The sequence below is a fragment of the Onychostoma macrolepis genome, chromosome 20 (assembly GCF_012432095.1).
Source record: "Onychostoma macrolepis isolate SWU-2019 chromosome 20, ASM1243209v1, whole genome shotgun sequence".
In the NCBI taxonomy this organism is placed as follows: Eukaryota; Metazoa; Chordata; class Actinopteri; order Cypriniformes; family Cyprinidae; genus Onychostoma; species Onychostoma macrolepis.
In genome coordinates this window covers 4865650-4883789 of record NC_081174.1, presented here as the reverse complement: position 1 = coordinate 4883789, position 18140 = coordinate 4865650, and the positions used below count along the sequence as shown (strand labels likewise).

At 36.9% G+C, this 18140-nt stretch overlaps 1 protein-coding gene across 16 annotated transcripts in view; it reads left to right on the top strand.

Moving 5' to 3' along the window:
* Window positions 1-18140, top strand: part of nrxn3b (neurexin 3b) — a 357597-nt gene that overhangs the window by 302883 nt on the left and 36574 nt on the right. For 11 of the 16 annotated variants that reach the window (XR_009267577.1, XR_009267579.1, XR_009267578.1 and 8 more), the window contains 2 exons: window positions 4680-4769; window positions 5836-6146. Coding sequence is in view for 12 of the 16 variants with exons in the window: in XM_058755796.1 (XP_058611779.1) it covers window positions 4680-4769; window positions 5836-6146 (401 nt within the window). In the remaining 4 variants the exon portion in view is untranslated. The remainder of the gene's footprint in view (window positions 1-4679; window positions 4770-5835; window positions 6147-18140) is intronic. The other 5 variants (XM_058755795.1, XM_058755794.1, XM_058755793.1 and 2 more) reach the window with 1 other exon arrangement.

Below are 18140 nucleotides of genomic sequence, written 5' to 3'. Positions count from 1 at the left end.
ACAGTCATGGACTGTGATTAATCATGATTAATCGCAAATTTAAAATACTATGATTTACCTGTAAATGTGTTGAAAAAGAAATGCATGACAAACTAGTTTAAGGAAACAGAACCTTTCACACCTCCGCCAGGTATGAGACATAATCCTTATTATTCTTTTATCATTATTCTTTTGTTTTTATTCAGCCATCAGCCTTTAAACTGGCAATACAACGTTTACCCAGCCACATCACTTCAATCCCAGTATACATTTACCCAACTATTATCAAAAGTATTTCTAAATAAATACAACAAAACATTTCTTGCGTCTTTACGTGAAGTATTATGACAAAATGCATTATGAAGAAGAATTGTACCTGTTCTGCAGGTGCATTAGAGCTAATATTAGCATCATGCTTCATAAGACAATTCATGAGATTAATAATACACTTTTACTCAGAACTCACTTCAAACCACTATCAAGTGTTTCTAATAACTTCCTTTTGCGATCACATGTGGAATTTGGTCATATACTGTTTTTAAAATATGCTATTTATAGCCTTTTATATCGCTGCACAAATTAGCCTTTCAGGGTAACACTTTATAATAACTGCACACTATGAATCATTAGTTAATCATTAGTAAATAGTCAATTCATCATTTATAAAGCATTGTTCCAACATTAATAGGCATTAGTAAGCAGTTTATAAATACAACTATAAATGTTTTGTTCTTGAGCATATCTATAATGTTTAATAATTGTATTTCCATACTTTATTAATGATCAGTTTATAATTTCTAAATTATGTTATTTACAAACCAGTTATTTAGGAGTTGTCAGTGGTCATAAGATCATTTAGAAAGTGTAAGTAAATGATTAATAAACTATTTAAATGTACATTTATGAATCTTATTATTTAGACACGATAATATCTTAAATGCTTTATTAATACATATTCCTGCTGTAAGTCAGGTAGTTATAAAACATTTAGTAGTTGCCAGCCATCTATTTTTGTGAGCTCATCTAAAGTGAGGACTATTCATACCTCGTAAAGCATTTACAAAGGAGATTTAAAGGCTCATTTATCTTCCAAACAGACAAGTTAAACAAACATAACACAGAGGGATACAGAACACAGAAATATTTTTTCATGATGCAAAAAGAAAACTGTACAACTATACAACTGAAAAGAAAAATTAAAGTGTACAGTTGGACAGTGGACTTTTTTTTTTTCATCTTGAAATAAATATTTCTGAGTTCTGTATCCCTCTGTGTTGTGTTTGTTTATTTTTGTTTCTGTTAGGAAGATAAATGAGCCTTTAAATCTACTTTGTAATATAGATATGCTTATAAATCAAGAACAAGACATTTATAGCTATATTTATAAACTGCTTACTAATGACTATTAATGTTGGAACAATGCTTTATAAAGGATGAACTGACTATTTACTAATGCTTACCTAATGATTCATAGCGTACAGTTATTATAAAGTGTTACCCATTTCAGATGTACACATTCAACTCAAGAAAATCATATACAAACCATATCTATCGTAATCGTGTGTGTATTATCTTATATAATATATAGTGGCTGTTGTCATGTTAAGGCTTTTACACAGCAGAAATAAATATGTATGCTCTGGCTGAAACTCACGTTGTTTGTGATGTTACAACCGCCTCTCCGTTCTTAAGTTGCCAGGGATACATTCCAAGTATAATACACATTAGTAAAAGGATCTATTTGAATTTTTATTTGTCTATATACACTTTGCGCGGCCGCGGTATATTATAAAAGTAGCCCAAAAAAACGCAACCCACGGCTCTGTAATTTTTTCCCGCGACTGTATTTTAAAAATAGCCCACTTGTGCCGCTGCCCTGGCAACACTGGTTCACTGTACCCTCATCACACAACGATAGATAACCTTCCGTGCTGCGATGACGGGAAGAAGTTGGGGTTAAACCTTATCAAACGATTCATTTGCGTTAAAAAAATATTAATATTTACATTTTTTTGGATTAATCGCATGCGTTAACGCATTAACGTTGACACCCCTAAAATAAATACATTATTATTATTATTATTATTATTTACATTTTTGGCTGAAATGTGATCAGGGCAAATTTTCATGAGATTCACTCATAAGGGTGATGTCATGGCATGTTGCATTCTGTGTAATGGTTGTCATATTTTTAGACACACTTAGAAGCACACAGTGTAAACAATTAAAAATCACAACAAAATAAGCAGACCTTTTTATATTATACATTTTCGGAAAACAGTCACTTAGAATAAAGCAGAACTAATTTGCAAATCTCTTCAAGTTAAAAATAAATTGCTCAGTCATATGTCTGGAAAAAAAAAAGTATTTTGCGGATACTGTACAAATAAATGATTTCACTTGAATGCCTTTAATGAAATTTAAGATTCCTTACTAGATATGCTGAACAAGTAAGCAGAGTGCAGTAAATAAAGAAAATTAATGGGCTTAATCATACACAAGATGCAAGATACACAAGGGTATCAACAAGATGCCGCAAATATTTGTGGCATATTTGTGGTGTGAGCGATTTTGCAGTTCAGTGCAAATCAATGTATTTGTAATATACTGTATAATAAATCTATAGTCATAAAGCCACATTTTAAGTCATTTACCTTACCAAATTTCAGTTTCACTTGCACCTGAGTTCAGTAGTGAATGTAGACATTTTATATTATTTTGTTATATTGTTCAACTAAGATCTTGATGGAATGGTTAATGCTTACTGTGTCAATTGCCACCACAACCATTCTCACTGAATAATATTAACATAAAATAATATAAAATGTTTACATTTACATTCATCATGTCCTAAATTCCCACAATGCATTGTGCTGTAACATCAGGTTCCCATTTTCTATAGCCACTGAACATTGTTTGGAGGTTAGGTAGCTCTGCAAAGATCATCGTAATATATTCACATTACCATGAGAGATAGCGAGCGCTGGCAAAGCGTCTGATGTCTAAAATGAATGTCCAAACCCTCAAGCTCTCCTGGATCTCTCCAACATGCAGGCCTCCATCCAGGAAAGCCACTCCAGCCCCAGGCTTGCATGCGCTGCCCGTCAGGATCAAAGGCATCGGCAGCCCTGGAAGCTACTTATTACCCCCCACCCTCACCCCTTTACCTCGCCCACATCCCCCCCTGCTCAGCCAGCAGTAACCAGCACACTTTGAAGCCCCTTTTCTGCCTATTTAAAAAGGAAAGCACAAGAAAAGCGGGGCCTTGAATCGCCACCGGCCTCGTCCATTTCACATCCCTGTCACTGCAGAACCTTTGTGTTTCTGGAAAGCACTCCTATTCTATGCACCTTTTTCTCTTTCTAGTTCTGAGAAGGTACGCTGTGACTCAGCACTCAGTGACTTATTTAGCTAAGTGAGATGTGTTGAGTAACTTTGCTCTTTTGAAGTCCTTTTTACTTTTTTTGCTCTCAAGCTGTAGGGTTTCTCTTCTTCTTCTTCTTCTTCTTCTTAGCATTACAGCTTCTTCAGAGTACTACTGTAAAGTATATTTTCCCCCTGCTTGACGTACATGGAAATGCATAGGAACTCAAAAATTAAATTCTGTAGTCATCAACTTACCCTCATGCTGAATGTTACTTACCCAGCATGAAGAGCGTTCATGCTGTTCTTTTGCATGCAATAAAATGAGTAGGTACAGATGCTGTTGAGTTTGAAAAAACTTTTAAAAAGTGCACTACAGTATATGACTTGTTCACTGTATTGTCATACTTTTAGTTCAAAGTATAGAAAAGATAAACTTCAAAAATCAGAATCTGTTTAATATCCTTTAGTTTGGAAGACAAACATGCCATTTCATTCATTATGACCAATGTTCATCTAACATGTGCTTGAAATATGAAAAGCTCCAACATTCTTTGATTAACTGGTTACAGCATTTGTTAAGTGCAGCTGGACGTGACATGCAGTAAATACACCCAAGATGGCAGATGTTAGATCACTCTTACAACCCTAACACCTCACTCCAATCGGAGAAAGAAGTGTAACAAAGTCCAAATAATGGCAAAATATTCAAGCGGCCAAATGCCTCAGAGGGCTTCCAGGGACCCCGCAGCAGCAGGCCTCACACCATGCTGTAATGATCTCATCTGTATGCAGTGTCTTCCTCAAATCTGTGTCATCACAAGCCTTATTTCCCGGCAGGTTTAGAGCTTCTACACATTATCTCTTTTTATTTCTGTCTCTCTCTCTTTCTCATCCACTCCCTTTCTCTCTTTCCCTTATCTTAATAGTTCGTAAAGAGTTCCTTGGCACCTTGAAATGTAAAAGCATGTGATGTCCAGTGGGAAAACAGTTACACCTCATTTGATTGCTGAGTGGGAGATCACCTGTTACAAATGCTCAGTGGAAATGCAGTTTGAAATGAATTGTTAGTATGTCTCTCTTTAACGGTTGCCTGTATTTTGTCTTAAAGTCTGAATGTGGTGTGTGATTCTTGTTGCAATAATTATATGTGTTAAACTGTTTATTTAGTTGGCTACTATTTAATAAAAATGCCTTATAATCTTACAACTGAAGTTAACCTTACAATGAACTAAACTGCCTATGATAACAAGACCTAAATCATTTTAAACACGGCTAAACCTTCTTAAACAGTGTATAAATGTGCAATGTGCTAAGATGTCTTTCAAACTTTAAAGGCAACAGCGACAATGAGCGTTATCAAATGGCTAATAAGAAAATCCCGTTCAAATATACCCGGCCGGTCGAAGATTGGCTACATGAGAAAGGTAACCCTCACAAGACCTCAGTGTTTTTTTCGTTGATTTTAGTTTGCGTTCATATGCTCCTTGTCATGTCGTTTCGTTATATTTTTGTCCAACCAGGTCTGATGATTCTTTGCTTAGCCTTTTGCCACTAATTAACCTAAAATGTTCATAATTTACTTCCCTTCCCATTGCGTAATATTTCCGTTGAGTATTATTTTTTATGTGGATTGTGATCCTCTTTTGTTATTTCCATCAGATCATTGACCAGTTAAAGGGACTGGTAACTAAGAATAGCACTGCATAAGTACGTAGCTTCTGGTCTCCAACTTTAAATCTAAACCAAAACTCAACAAAAGTCAGGATGTTTGTTTTTAACTTTTCTTTGGAATGATCATCCATAGTGTTAATGTTAGTGGTCGAATAATCCAAAAACCCAACCCTTAATGCAGCATGTTTTCAAAGACAACAAATTGGTGCTGAAGTGAAACGCTACTTTGCTGACTAACGCACTTTTGTGTTTTTGTGTTTTTTGTGTTTCACTGTGATGAAATCGACCGACACCTCTTCAGTTTCATTCAAAAACAGGATGAAAGGGCGGGGTGACCATTTATCAAATTTACCATTAAAGTCCTTTGGATTATTAAATGCGTTTAAAGGTCATTGCCTAAACTACATAAGATGATTATAAAGTCCCTTTAACACTGTCTAAAACCACATTGAAATCCCATTAGTGGTTCTACATGCATGAATCAACATGATATTCCTTTGAAATGTATGAGATGAGCTTTCTTCCTTGCCCGCTGTAATATAAAATTGTAAATGTGTAATAGTCTTAATCGGCCTGCATTTCTATTTCTAACCATGTGCCAAAAGCCATGTGAAATTTGCCCCAAAACATTTGCATGAGAAGCACCTCACAGTGAACACGGCAAAAAAAAAAAAAAAAGCTAATTAAAATTTTTAATACTATGACTGGATATTAAAAGATAGTCCATTAATGATAACATTAATCAATTAGCTAAATTAAAAAAAATAATAATACAATAATTGATATAATTGTGTCTTCCTTCACTGGTCTTCCCCTCAGGTCGTCAGCTGACCATTTTTAACACCCAAGCCACCATCTCAATAGGCGGTAATGACCGCAAGCGACCATATCAAGGCCAGCTCTCTGGTCTTTATTACAATGGCCTGAAGGTTCTCAACATGGCAGCTGAAGGTCATGCTAACATCAAGATAAATGGCAGTGTGAGACTGGTGGGGGATGTGCCCACCAGCAGAAGTCCCTCACGTACCACCACCTCCATGCCCCCAGAGATGTCCACCACCTTCATCGAGACAACCACCACCCTGTCAACCACCACTACCCGCAAGCAGCGCTCACCACCCACAATTCAGGTAAGATCCATTGATTTTCTCCATTTAGTCTACCTTAAACCAAGGATGTAGACAAAATTGTGAGGGTGGCCAAATACTCAACAGTGTAAAGATGTGTTTATTGTGCATTTATGTTTTCATATAAACCATGAGAAGTTAAGAGACCTCAAGTCTAAACCCTCGTCATCTGGCTTCTTAGTCTTAAAACTATCGAAATTGTCCAATGAGACATGTTGAGTCTGTGTCCAGCATCCAAAAGTTTTGTTCATGTTCTGTAAAAAATGACAAAAAAAAAAAAACCTCTAAGAAAGTTGGGGGGGAGAGTTGGAAAAATGATCATCTCATGTTGTTCCAAATATTTATAACATAATTTCTTCTGTGCAACACAAAATAAGAATATACACTGAAGGTAAATGACACATGGAACACATGGAAAATGGATGGTGAGTTGTAATGACATGCTCCAAAATTTACTAAAAACACCATAAAAGTACCCATATGCGTCATGCACTTATAATCCAAGTCTTCTGAAGTCATAACATCTTCCCCTCTACCTTAGCCATGGCAAGAACAATGGAGATTGCCATTAAAACCAGCATAACTTATGTGACTAGTGTGCCAAAAATTCAGCATTTGTGTGTTCCAAATGAGGGGAAGATTATCAGTGAATAACATCTTATTTTAGTTTGTTCCTCACACAAAGCTATCATTATCATTTGTTTTAGAAAACATTGAATATACTTTTTTTTTTTTTCATTTTGGAGCTTGGCACTATAAGATACTTTTTTTTTTTTTTTTGCTTTGTTTTGTGTTTAACAGAAGGAAAATAATAAAGTGTTGGGACGATATAAGGGTGTGTATATGATAACTATCTTCCCTGGGGGTGAGCAAAGCATTTCTATCTGTGCTGTACTGTATGTGCTGTTTAGATGCTTTGTGGAGTCTGTCGACTACCAGAATGCTTTCTTTAACACAGTCTGACATGAGGCCAATGAATGTCTGATCATGCTGACCATTTCATTGATGCTAGGGGAAAAATTGAAGCAGCAGTGTTCATATTAAAGCCATAACTCTCCCTAGGGCACTGCTCATCGACAGGCCAAGAAGACTTATTCTCTCCTCACCTTTAAACAGATCAACCAGTATAATAATAACCTCTCATATCAGTGCTGACTGCAGCGTGACTTCATCAGTGAGTTGACAACCCAACTATTGATAAGGGCCCTCAAACTCACATGCAGACAATTTCAGGACATGAAGGCTCTTTGTCCTTCTTGGTCATTTGGCCAAGGTCATTTGGTTTTACATTTCCAGTAAAACAGGAGCTGGACATGAACTCACATCACCCATATCTTAACATGTTAACTAGTAGGTCACAGCACTGTGTGAATGTTATTTATATATCATGTTAGGATATTATCACTGTTACCTCACAGCAAAAGGTCCCCAGTTGAGTCATCGCTAACACAGGAGATCATTCTGTGTGGACTGTGTATGTTCTTTCCATGTTGGAGTGACTCATCTGAATACTTAAATTTCCGCCACAATCCAAAGACCTACAGGTTACGTGAACTAGAGACTGCAGTAGTTGTGAGTTAGATTGTGAATGTGTGTATCTGTCTGTCTATTTTAGCCCTGTGATGGACAGCCCACCTGTTATGCTTGAAGATGCTGGAATAGAGTCCAGCATCCATGTGACCAAATGGATGAATATTAGTGCATGGTTTTGGTCTGTGCTTTTGCTGAGTAAAGTATACTCCTGGATTAACATCTTTGTTGGTCCTGGAATAATATCAGATTTAAGTGATGTAGGATTAGGGTTGATGTTTAGGACTAAGTTTTGGTTGAAGGCTGGGCACTGTACCATTCTGATCGACCAATCATTGCCCTTTGATTTTACCAATCATTACCCCTTGATTTAGTTGGGGTTAGGTTAGGACAATATATGCTTTGCAATATTATGGTTAATGAAAGTGCTATAGCGCACTCGTGAAAGCTAATTAATCTGTAATGCATTCTAAAAGAGATTCAATGAAACAAATCACTCATTTTATGAGCACTGTATTTTTCTGCTTTGATATGTAAATTTTGTAAGACACTCTTGTATTAATAGCAAAATTAGAGATTCAGGTTTTAGCCACAACATCTTTAATAAATATAGTCAAAATATTTCTACAGGAATGTTCCCACTCCAACAGGATCTCTATTTTGGGTTTGTTGTAAGTGTATTTTTTTCTAAGACAAGCTCTCCCAGATCAATTTCCAGGCCCTCAGGCCCTTTGATTCATGCTGTGCCCACAAATTAATTTTCCATAGGTCTCACTTTTAGTGCTCCCTTGCTGCATGTCAGCATAGACAGCAAGAGAAGTAGTAGAAGCTGACAGGTTTTCCACCCCCTGAGGGTCCCAGACTGTGACCGATGTTGGGCTGTTCTGAGTGGTTTGGGGTCTAGTGGCTACACTTGTAAGGTGCTATTTGGCACAGTCCTCTGACTCCCCACCCTTGCAGGCCACCCCAGGGTCTGAGAAGTAAGAGGTGTGCGATCATGTTTTATCTGTAGACAGATTGAGCTGATCCAGGCAGGGACAGTAGAGCAATCTAACGCTTAATTAATGATGGGACACCTGGGAGAGGTCTTGCCTCACACTTGATCTCTGGTAGAAGAGGGCGACTCTGGTGAGAGTGTGCATATCCATTCATCTCTAGCAAGGGATGTTCACTGTGCCCCGGGCCTCTGTCTGCTCAATGATGCTTCTACACACTAGGGAACAACAGAAGCAAGAGGCATTGTAGAAATGCTGACATGACCGAAGACAACACTGAGCATGTTAACAGATACACACACATCCACATGTTGTTTAGTGGTGGTAGCTGTTTTTTTCACAGAGGGTGCAATCAGCGCCCTTGAAGTAACAATAATAGGAGCATCAATACTAATAGCTGCAAGCAGTTGTGCAGCATATTCTTTTTTTCTAGATGTAGTTAGGCTGTAAGCATTTTTCTCAACCTGGGTGTCTCAGGGACAAATTTGTCTGAAGGTAAAGGGCACATTCCCTCTGTTAGCTGTGGTTTTTGTCCTGGAATTGTATTGTAGACCCCTTGTCAAGGTGTTAGGGCACATACTGTATAGACTAGAGGAAGCTCTGATGGAACAATCTATGGATAGGAGATACATCTTGAGAGTGTGGAAACAGATAATACAGTGAATTGGATTGAAAAAAGCACAACTAAATCTGCTTCTCATCCATCAATGGATGTCTGTGTCTGAGTTTAAGCAAAAGTTGCAAACATCAGAATGCCAACCCTAGTGTTCTGTTGTCTTTGTAGTGCACCATTCTCATTGAAATCAATGATTTTGCAGAATTCTCTGATACAACAAAATTCTTGGTGTGTAGGTGCCCTTAATCATTGCAGTCGGACACTTGCTGACAGTTATGAAACAGATGATGGTCTTTATCTGGTGTTGCATTATTCCAGATTCCAGCTCTAAGCGTTCAATTCGTTTAGCTGTTTACGTCACCTCTCATCATCCGCCTCCAAACTGAATGACTAATTCCAGTGATTTCAGCTATGTGCTGTTTTAATGATGTGTGAGTCACGGCTAAACCTGCAAGCCTCACAAGCATTAGATACGCTACATGACTACTCCATCACCACTGCTTCAAATATATGCCTGTTGAGGATGTAGTCATTATCTGATTGTGCAAGTCTTGCACTTAAAGGAGAGTAGCAGTGGGGAATTCTCATTTCCACTGAACAGAAAGAAAGGCTATGGCTTCCAACGCACTCAATTACTGTAGTTAATGTAGCTGACAGGACACGGCTTGATTGTTTGTTGTTTAAGTGCGGGGGAGGAGAGAAAAAGGCCAATTGTGTTGAGTGTGATGAGGTGAAAGTAAAAAAGAGGTGAGAAAAGTAATGTGAAAATGGAAAGACAACACACTCGCACACTCTATAGCAGATTGGGATTTTCCAGTGTCATTTAGTGGCTCTGCTGTTTTCTGAATACTTTAGCATGCTTTGTGTGAAAGAACAGATTTACAGTTTGTGTGAAAGAACAGATTTGAGTGTTTGAATGGCATTGTAGGTATTCTCTTTTTATAGTGGAATATTTAGTTAAATGCTAGCATCTGAAATCATGTTGAATTTAATGTAAATTGTATTTGTGCCAAAAAGATTATTGCATTCGAAATAATATTGTTGGATTGTCATGTATCTAAAAAAAAAAATATTGTTCCCGTTCTTCAGTAACACTTTATATTAGAGAATATATAATATAAATATATTCTTCACTAAGAACTATTTGCTTGTTAGCATGCATATTACTAGCATACTGGCTGTTTATTAGTATTTATACCTTGTTCTGCATGACCATATTCTAGATTACTTAACCCTACCTCAGTAGACACTACATTTAATGTAAATGTGGTTGTCACTATATTTTTTTAAGAGCTGCAGTATGTACATAGCCAAAGAATATTGAGTTGTAAGCCGTAAAGATTATGGCTGGTACTTTACACAGGTAGATCGGTTTAAGGACACATACATTTTCCTGCATGATGAAACCCCCCAGTGCGCTATGTCTTATTCATTTGAAGTTTCACAAACATCTTTCACTTCAGCACATTTTCATTCCTCTGCAATCCATTTTGTGATCATTGTGTGACCATTTTATGATCTCAGGGTGTAGCTGATTCATAGCAACTCACACACATGACAATACCTATATGTTTTCATTTCAGCCTGAACTTCGTTGCCTTATGGCTCCGCAGTGGTTGCCTGCAGATGAGCACAGAGCGCGTGTACATTAGAATCATGTAAAGGTCAGCAGCAACAAGGTACTTGTTTGCAATCCGCGTGGTAATTTCACCTCCCACTCTTTTTCTCATGCCGCACACAGAGAGATTGATGCTGGGTGCCTTGGGACAGCTTGGTGGTCCCAATTACGTGAAGGTGGCAGATGGATGGGGGACTTCCAGGTTGAAGGGCTCATTAGAAAAAAGCATGCAGGGGATGTGTGCGAACATGTGGCCCAGGGAAGCAACAATCCTCTGCTCTGCATGAGTGTACACAATCGCCTCAATCTATCTTAGCTCCCCTGACACTAAGAAGCTAAAGGTGTTACAAAAACAAATAGCAGCATTAATGTAAGCATGTAACACAAAGTCCCGTACAACAGCTTGTGTAAAAAGTATTGGTAAAGTAACTTTGATACTGTTGTTGTCAAACTATTCACGATTAATTCATGATTAAGTAGTTCAACTGTCAAGGTACCCTTTTACCTAGTTACCTTAACTAAAATCTGTGAATAAAAAGTATCTGACTACTCAGTCCCCAAAATGTATTATATTGCCCGCAAAAGATCTGTAGTACCATTGCAGTTTACATTTTAGACACAGTATTGCCTGCTATTTGTCAACTTTTGCTCAGTCAACAAAACCGTTCCAAACAAAACAACATGGCTGAATGAATTCATTTTTAATTGCTGCATAGTATTAGTTATATATAATAACTATAATTATTATGTAATTAACAACAAAAATAGATTCATATGAATTGGTGAGATCAAGATTTATCAATTCAATAGAGTGAAATGCATTATCAGAGCTATGAAAGGATGGACATTTTAGATTTAGCCTATTATCATTCATTTCTAACCATGATTTTATTATATGCTCAACATACATGGTCATACATGATTTTATGATGAATGGAATTATTTTTGACAATATCCCTCAGTTTCAGTGTAGGTCTTGGCTGGAGTAGATGTGAATGGCAGCCATTGAGGGCTGAATCCCACATTGTGCTCACTAAAAGTCCCATTGATCTCAGACTCCCTGCCAGATCAGTATTCAAATCAGCACCACTCACATTTAGCCTCTCTAGCCAGCGAGAGGATGACAGTGAGTATATAAGCACAGGGTAAACACAATGCCGTCTCTTTCGATGCTGTAATGAAACATCTTAAGAATGATTTATTGTCTGAATGTGGCTGCTGTCTGGACGATGGTTCGGAAGCTCACAGATGTCAGCTTAAATAAGCTAATGAAATAGCCGCTTTTTTTTAGAAGAACTAAAGTAGCATTTACATTCATGTCCAGCTTTACAGGTTGTGATTTGAGTGTTTGTCTTGATGAAGTACAATTAGATTTTGATTGTAAAATAAGGAGATAATGAATTGCTTTCCACGAAGGTAGTGCCATGATGAATTTAAAAGCAAGAAGATATGCCGTATGTTCATTTTCATTTTCTTTTTTGGAAAAGAGCATCTCAGACATTCTGTATTTTCTTATCTTACACACTGAGTAATATGGGCTCGGAATGACATGAGACAATGAGTAAATAGTAAACAATGATTTTAGCAGTTGATTTCTTCAAAGTGTTCCAAAATTTGCTTATCCTTTCATTTTAATCTTTTCAGAAATTTTCCTCAAATCTCAAATTACCTAGAGTTCAGCATTAGCAGTGAAATCTCTTCTTTTTGGATAATAGACTTTTCTATAATCCTTGTGAATTCCAATCCTCTGTCCTTTGCCCCTCTCTGCCTCTTCTCTATCCTAAATGTCTCTGCCCAGATTTCCCTTTCCCTCTGCATCTCCATTACACACGGAGCCACACGCAGTAACTGGACGCTTCATTTTTTCCTGTCCTGATCTCGGGCTGTAATTGAAACATCCTGTTGGGCCCGTGTCGCTCTCTAATTTTAGTCAGCGAGTCTCAGTGCGACGAGGGCAGTTCTGTACGACTGTTTGTCACCACTTCTCTGATGACCTTGCACACTGCGGCAGGGGAGTGATTAAAGATCAAGGCCAAAGACCATTTCCTTTGCCCTGGAAGATAAATGGCCCTGTTTGAAACTGCCTGCTATGGCTTGGAACAATTAGAGTGTGCTGAGGGGAGTCGCAGGCGTGTACTGTGCACAAAGAAGGTGCACAAATACACTTCACATCCCTAAAACCAAATCTTTTTTTTTTTTTTTACTTTTGCACTGCTCTACCTATTTGGAATTAATGATACAAATGATGCAAATGTGTAGGACACATACAAAATAATACAGAATTGCAACTGATGTGCATGATTTTGTACAATTTTAGTATAATATTTAATTTAAATGTATAATATTTCTAAATTTGTTTGTAAAAACACTTTTTGCCTAAGAGGTAACACAATAAGCTTACTTATATATTTTCTGAGAACTAATCAAAATATCTAACATCTTTTTTTCTGAATAAAAAAATCTTGATAAAGCAGATTGTATCTGTGTTTGTTTTGGTGCTGGAATTTCATTAACCTTCTCACCTAAAAGGAAATTGCAGGTATTATTTTGCTATGGCTCTTCTATCCAGAAAGCAGAAAATAATGTTGACTTTAGAAGACAAATGCATTATGACCACACTCCACGAATATCAATATTAGATCTTATCCAGGCAAAACAATGTTTAGGGTTGAGGAATGAAGAATGAATTCTGCAATGCCACTGATTTATTTTCATTTATTTGCTGTTCTCAATACACACTGTTTCGTTGGAAACAGAGAACATTGGCCAGGCTCCTAAAGGATACAATACAATGCTTTGCCACGTCTACAATGCAGTGTTACATATTCAAACTCCTGTAGGACACTCAGTGAAGGTGACATTAGCCAGACAACAATGCATATCATTCTGATCTTGCTTTTTCCTCCGACCGTCCCAGAAGACAGGCTTGAGCAAAAAGACTTGTGGCAGGCCTTTGACAGGGATACGGCCTGACGGCATTGATTCTGTGTAATACAAGCTTTTCTCGTGTCCGTCTGTCAAAGCCAAGATCTGACATGATAATGCAGATCAGAAGTGACCCGATCGAAACAAGTGCTTCCGGCACTGAGATGGCACTGAGATCTTGTTGGGAATGACAGAGCTGAAGAGTTAGAGTGGATATTTGTTTCTGGAAGTGTTTCCATTGTAGAACATGTGAAACAGACATTCTGCAGTCTAAATGAGTCAAGAAGATGAGGCACAAGAGTGTCTGGTTATTCACAGTGCTATATCCTCCACCCACTCATCTTCTCAGGGCTCAGGGCTTTGGCTTCTAGTAGACACAGACGTTAAAGAAATAGCTGAATATTTTTGATGCGTTGCATTGATGACACTGTACTCACCAGGGTGCTCCTATTACAGGCCATTACAGTTATTAAATATGACATGACCTCATAGCCATGGCACAGTCGCCATCATATCAGCACTCTGAACATTCTAGACCTCCTCGCGTCTAGTCCCTCATGACTTCATGTGTACTGTGAGAGAAAGGGGAAATGAAGAATCGAGAATGATTTCCTCACAAAATGAGGAATATTTTGCTCCCAAAATAAGATTTTGTATGGCATGGAGATTTTGTGACAAAATTGGATTTAGCCAGCTGTGAAATCGTTTTTTGTAAAGTACGCCAGCTAGGGACACTAGATTTGATGTCACAGTGAAAGCAGGCTCATCGTTGTCAAGCATGCTGTAAATTCTGTCTTATTCCCGATACCTTCCCATTTCATTTTCTTTTTGAAAGAACTTTATCATGTATGTGAGTACTGCAGATGTTCCCATGGAGGTAGGCTACTCTGAATTCAGTTTGCTTTATGTCCACGAAGCAGTTCCTTTTACATGCATTTTGGTCACTGATATTATATTGTCAGTTTATCTTCTGGCATTTTGAAGAGTACATTAATATTTTGACACACCACCTCTCACGTGTGGTCATAATGGGGAGAAAACATTCCTATTGTAATACACAATTCATGAACTTCACCAACATCATTATCTTGCTTGTTCTGAATCAGATTCAAAGTAAGTAGTAACTTACTACTTGAGTAGTCTTTTCATTGGATACTTTTGAACTCTTACTCAAGTAATTATTAACATTATTCCTTTACTTCTACTTGAGTAACTATTCCTATCCATATGTGTACTTTTCTGATGTACAGAGTTGCTGTCTATGTTTTAAATCAGTCTCTTATGACGTACCATTTTAGCTATGATAGTGCTCTGACAGGTAGTAGACAGCAAAGCAGCGCATGTTTTTTTAAAGACAGCCATAATCTGAGGTTTGTTCTGCTATATTGTAGACCTGCACTTTAACACAAGATGTGTTATTAAGTCTACCCTTTACTTAAACAGAATACACTTTGTTGTTCTGAAGCTGAGTAGTTCACTCTAGGCAGTCTGGAATTGCTTTTGTATTGGCCTTATATTTTAGCTGTGGTCACAAACAGTAGATGGGACATTAGTGTCATCTCTATGGTGCTCTGTGCAGGCAGAAAGTAATTTCTGGGCTGTTATGGTCTGGTCTGGTCCTGTTCTCTGACACCACTTCTGCGACTGGTCATGCACGAACACATCTGTCAAATCTCTGCTGTGATTTCACACTCTGGGAAACTGTAGTGAACAGCAGTAAGGAACTACGGGAGGTGAGGACCCTCTGATCTTGAGGAGGTTTGTCAATGCCACATCTGCTGGTAATGTGACAGGATCACATCTGAATTAACTGTCACTTGGCTGGATCAGTATCCTGTTAAACAGCACCATTATAACAGCACTATGACAATTCCTTTGAGAATGAATTTGCGTACTGGTCCTAGCTGGTCTAACTTTCACCATTCTGCTAACCTGCAAAAAATTGCGGAATTAAGCAGAATTTGAGAATCTGTTGATTAAGATACTTTTTTGCACAAAGCATTTACTGTACAAAACAATCACTGCTCAAACCCTAAACCTAACATTAGACAGAAATCTATGGAGGTATTATAGCAGCAAAACTCGAGGCCGTGTTGTTTTGAATGTGAGTAATTGTTATAATATTTGTACTTGTAAGTTGAAATTTACACTCACAGCTCTGATGTGAAAAGCTGAATCTCTTGATTTGCATACAGGGGCAATAATCAAAACACCCGTTTTTTTAATTCAAAGTTGCAGATTAATAGTTACAAATGTCTAAATTAAGCCAATATAAATTGTGTTTTATGTTCGGTCACAATAGTGGGACATGGAGAGTACTGAAATCACATATTTCTGCAGTCATATAAATTGTTATATATCTTAGCTCAGCTATTTTAAAATGTTTTATCACATTCTAGGGTTACTATTATGCATAAAAAAAACTTATGCAACATTGATAGGAACACTGAGATAAAAAACAAAAAAATTCAACCATCACCGCATTTCAAAATTGTTACTTTTTCTAAAATATAACATACATTTTTTTAAATCAATGCTACAAGTATTACAACATCATTATTGTAAAATTTTTCTAACATTTGATTTTTTAATTTAGTGCAATATTTTGTCATTGCAACATTTTATTGTCATTTTCACTAGCAACTGCCATTGGATATTGTAAAATAAAGTTCACCGTTATCCCACTATTGTGACCACCAACATGTTTACTCACTCTATGACCACACTCAACAAAACTGAATATATGCAAATGCATATATTAATACTAGACACCCTAAAGATAATGTGTACCAAAAATCTTTGTCATATTAACATACTTTATGTTTATGTTATACATATGTTAACATACTTTACTAGCCTTTCGTTTTGGAGCTTTGATGCATCCATCATCTGCTCAAGGTGCAAACAGGAAATAAACTCCTCTGGTCATGTGACAATTTGCACTAATTATGTGAAACTGCACATATTTAATTGAGACCCTTTATTTTTTCCATATTTGCAGGAAGTGCATTAAAACATCAGTCGGTACGGTTTGTAGAGCTTTATAAATGAAAAACTTTTTTACGGTCACTATTGTGACCGGTGGGATTAAATGGGTTAAGTCCAATATAAAGCTATTAAGGCATAATAGAAAATGAAACAGGATAAAACTGATGCAGGTAAGGGAGTAACGTACAAATAATATGAGTGTAATAAGCTGTAGCAAGGACACAGTAGAGATTGATTGATTAAAAATGTTGCTTATTATATTCAGCAGAAGCCTTCAACTTTAACTTTAAGAGTAGTATTAATACTTTGCACGTGAAGTTGTTTTTAATCTAAAATTTTACTTATATGGAATAGGCCAGCACATTTAATCATAGAAATACTTCTGTACTGGGTGACATTAACATAATAGTTTAATGTATGTCAAACTGCTGTTTATCCACATCATTTGGTTTTTCATGTTCTTGCATGGTCTTTTACCTCAAGTCTACCTTTGTAATGTATTTACACAAGAAACTGAGAAACACAAAATTATCACAAAGGCATAGTGCATACATTTTGCAAAAAATTAATTATAATATTAAAAAAATATATATTATAAAGTTGTTGTCTTTAGGGTACAGTGAATATATGCATGTTGAATCACTGAAGAACTTACTAAATCAGTTCTACGTTCATTCATTCATTTATTCATGTTCATTCATCACAAAACAGCTTTTCCCCCCATAGGAATCTGGAAGTGTTGATGTACTGTAGACCATATGTTTATAAAAAGGAATTGCATCTATAGAAGTGACTAACTCCTATAGATTCAATATATTACTTCCACAGTCTTCTGCCGTGCCGAGCTGCTTTCCAAAAGCCGGTTCTCCTAACAAATGGGCACTGTTGCATGACGTCATCATGCAAAGAAACCATCGAATTTTATTGGTTAGGCATCGACCAATTAAATATCTGAGAGGCTGTTATGGAATCGCAATCCTGCCATAATTAGAAATAAATAAATTAATTTTTTTTTTCTTATTTATACATTTATTTGTTTCCACTTTTATTTATTTTCACATTTATGTATTTATTTACGTATTTATTTATTCATTTATTTCCACATTTATTCATTTCTACCTGTCTTTGTCCGTAGGGTAATGAGGAGGGCATGTTTTACCCAAGCGGCAACCTCCCGCTCTCTCTCTTGAAACCAACACGGAAGTGACTTAAACTGCAATTCATCGACTGGCCGCTAGAGGCTGGCTGCAAAAGGGAGTCAATCTCATAGACTCCCCATGTTAAAATGCCCAACTTTACAGCAGAAAAAAAAAACATGTTTACAG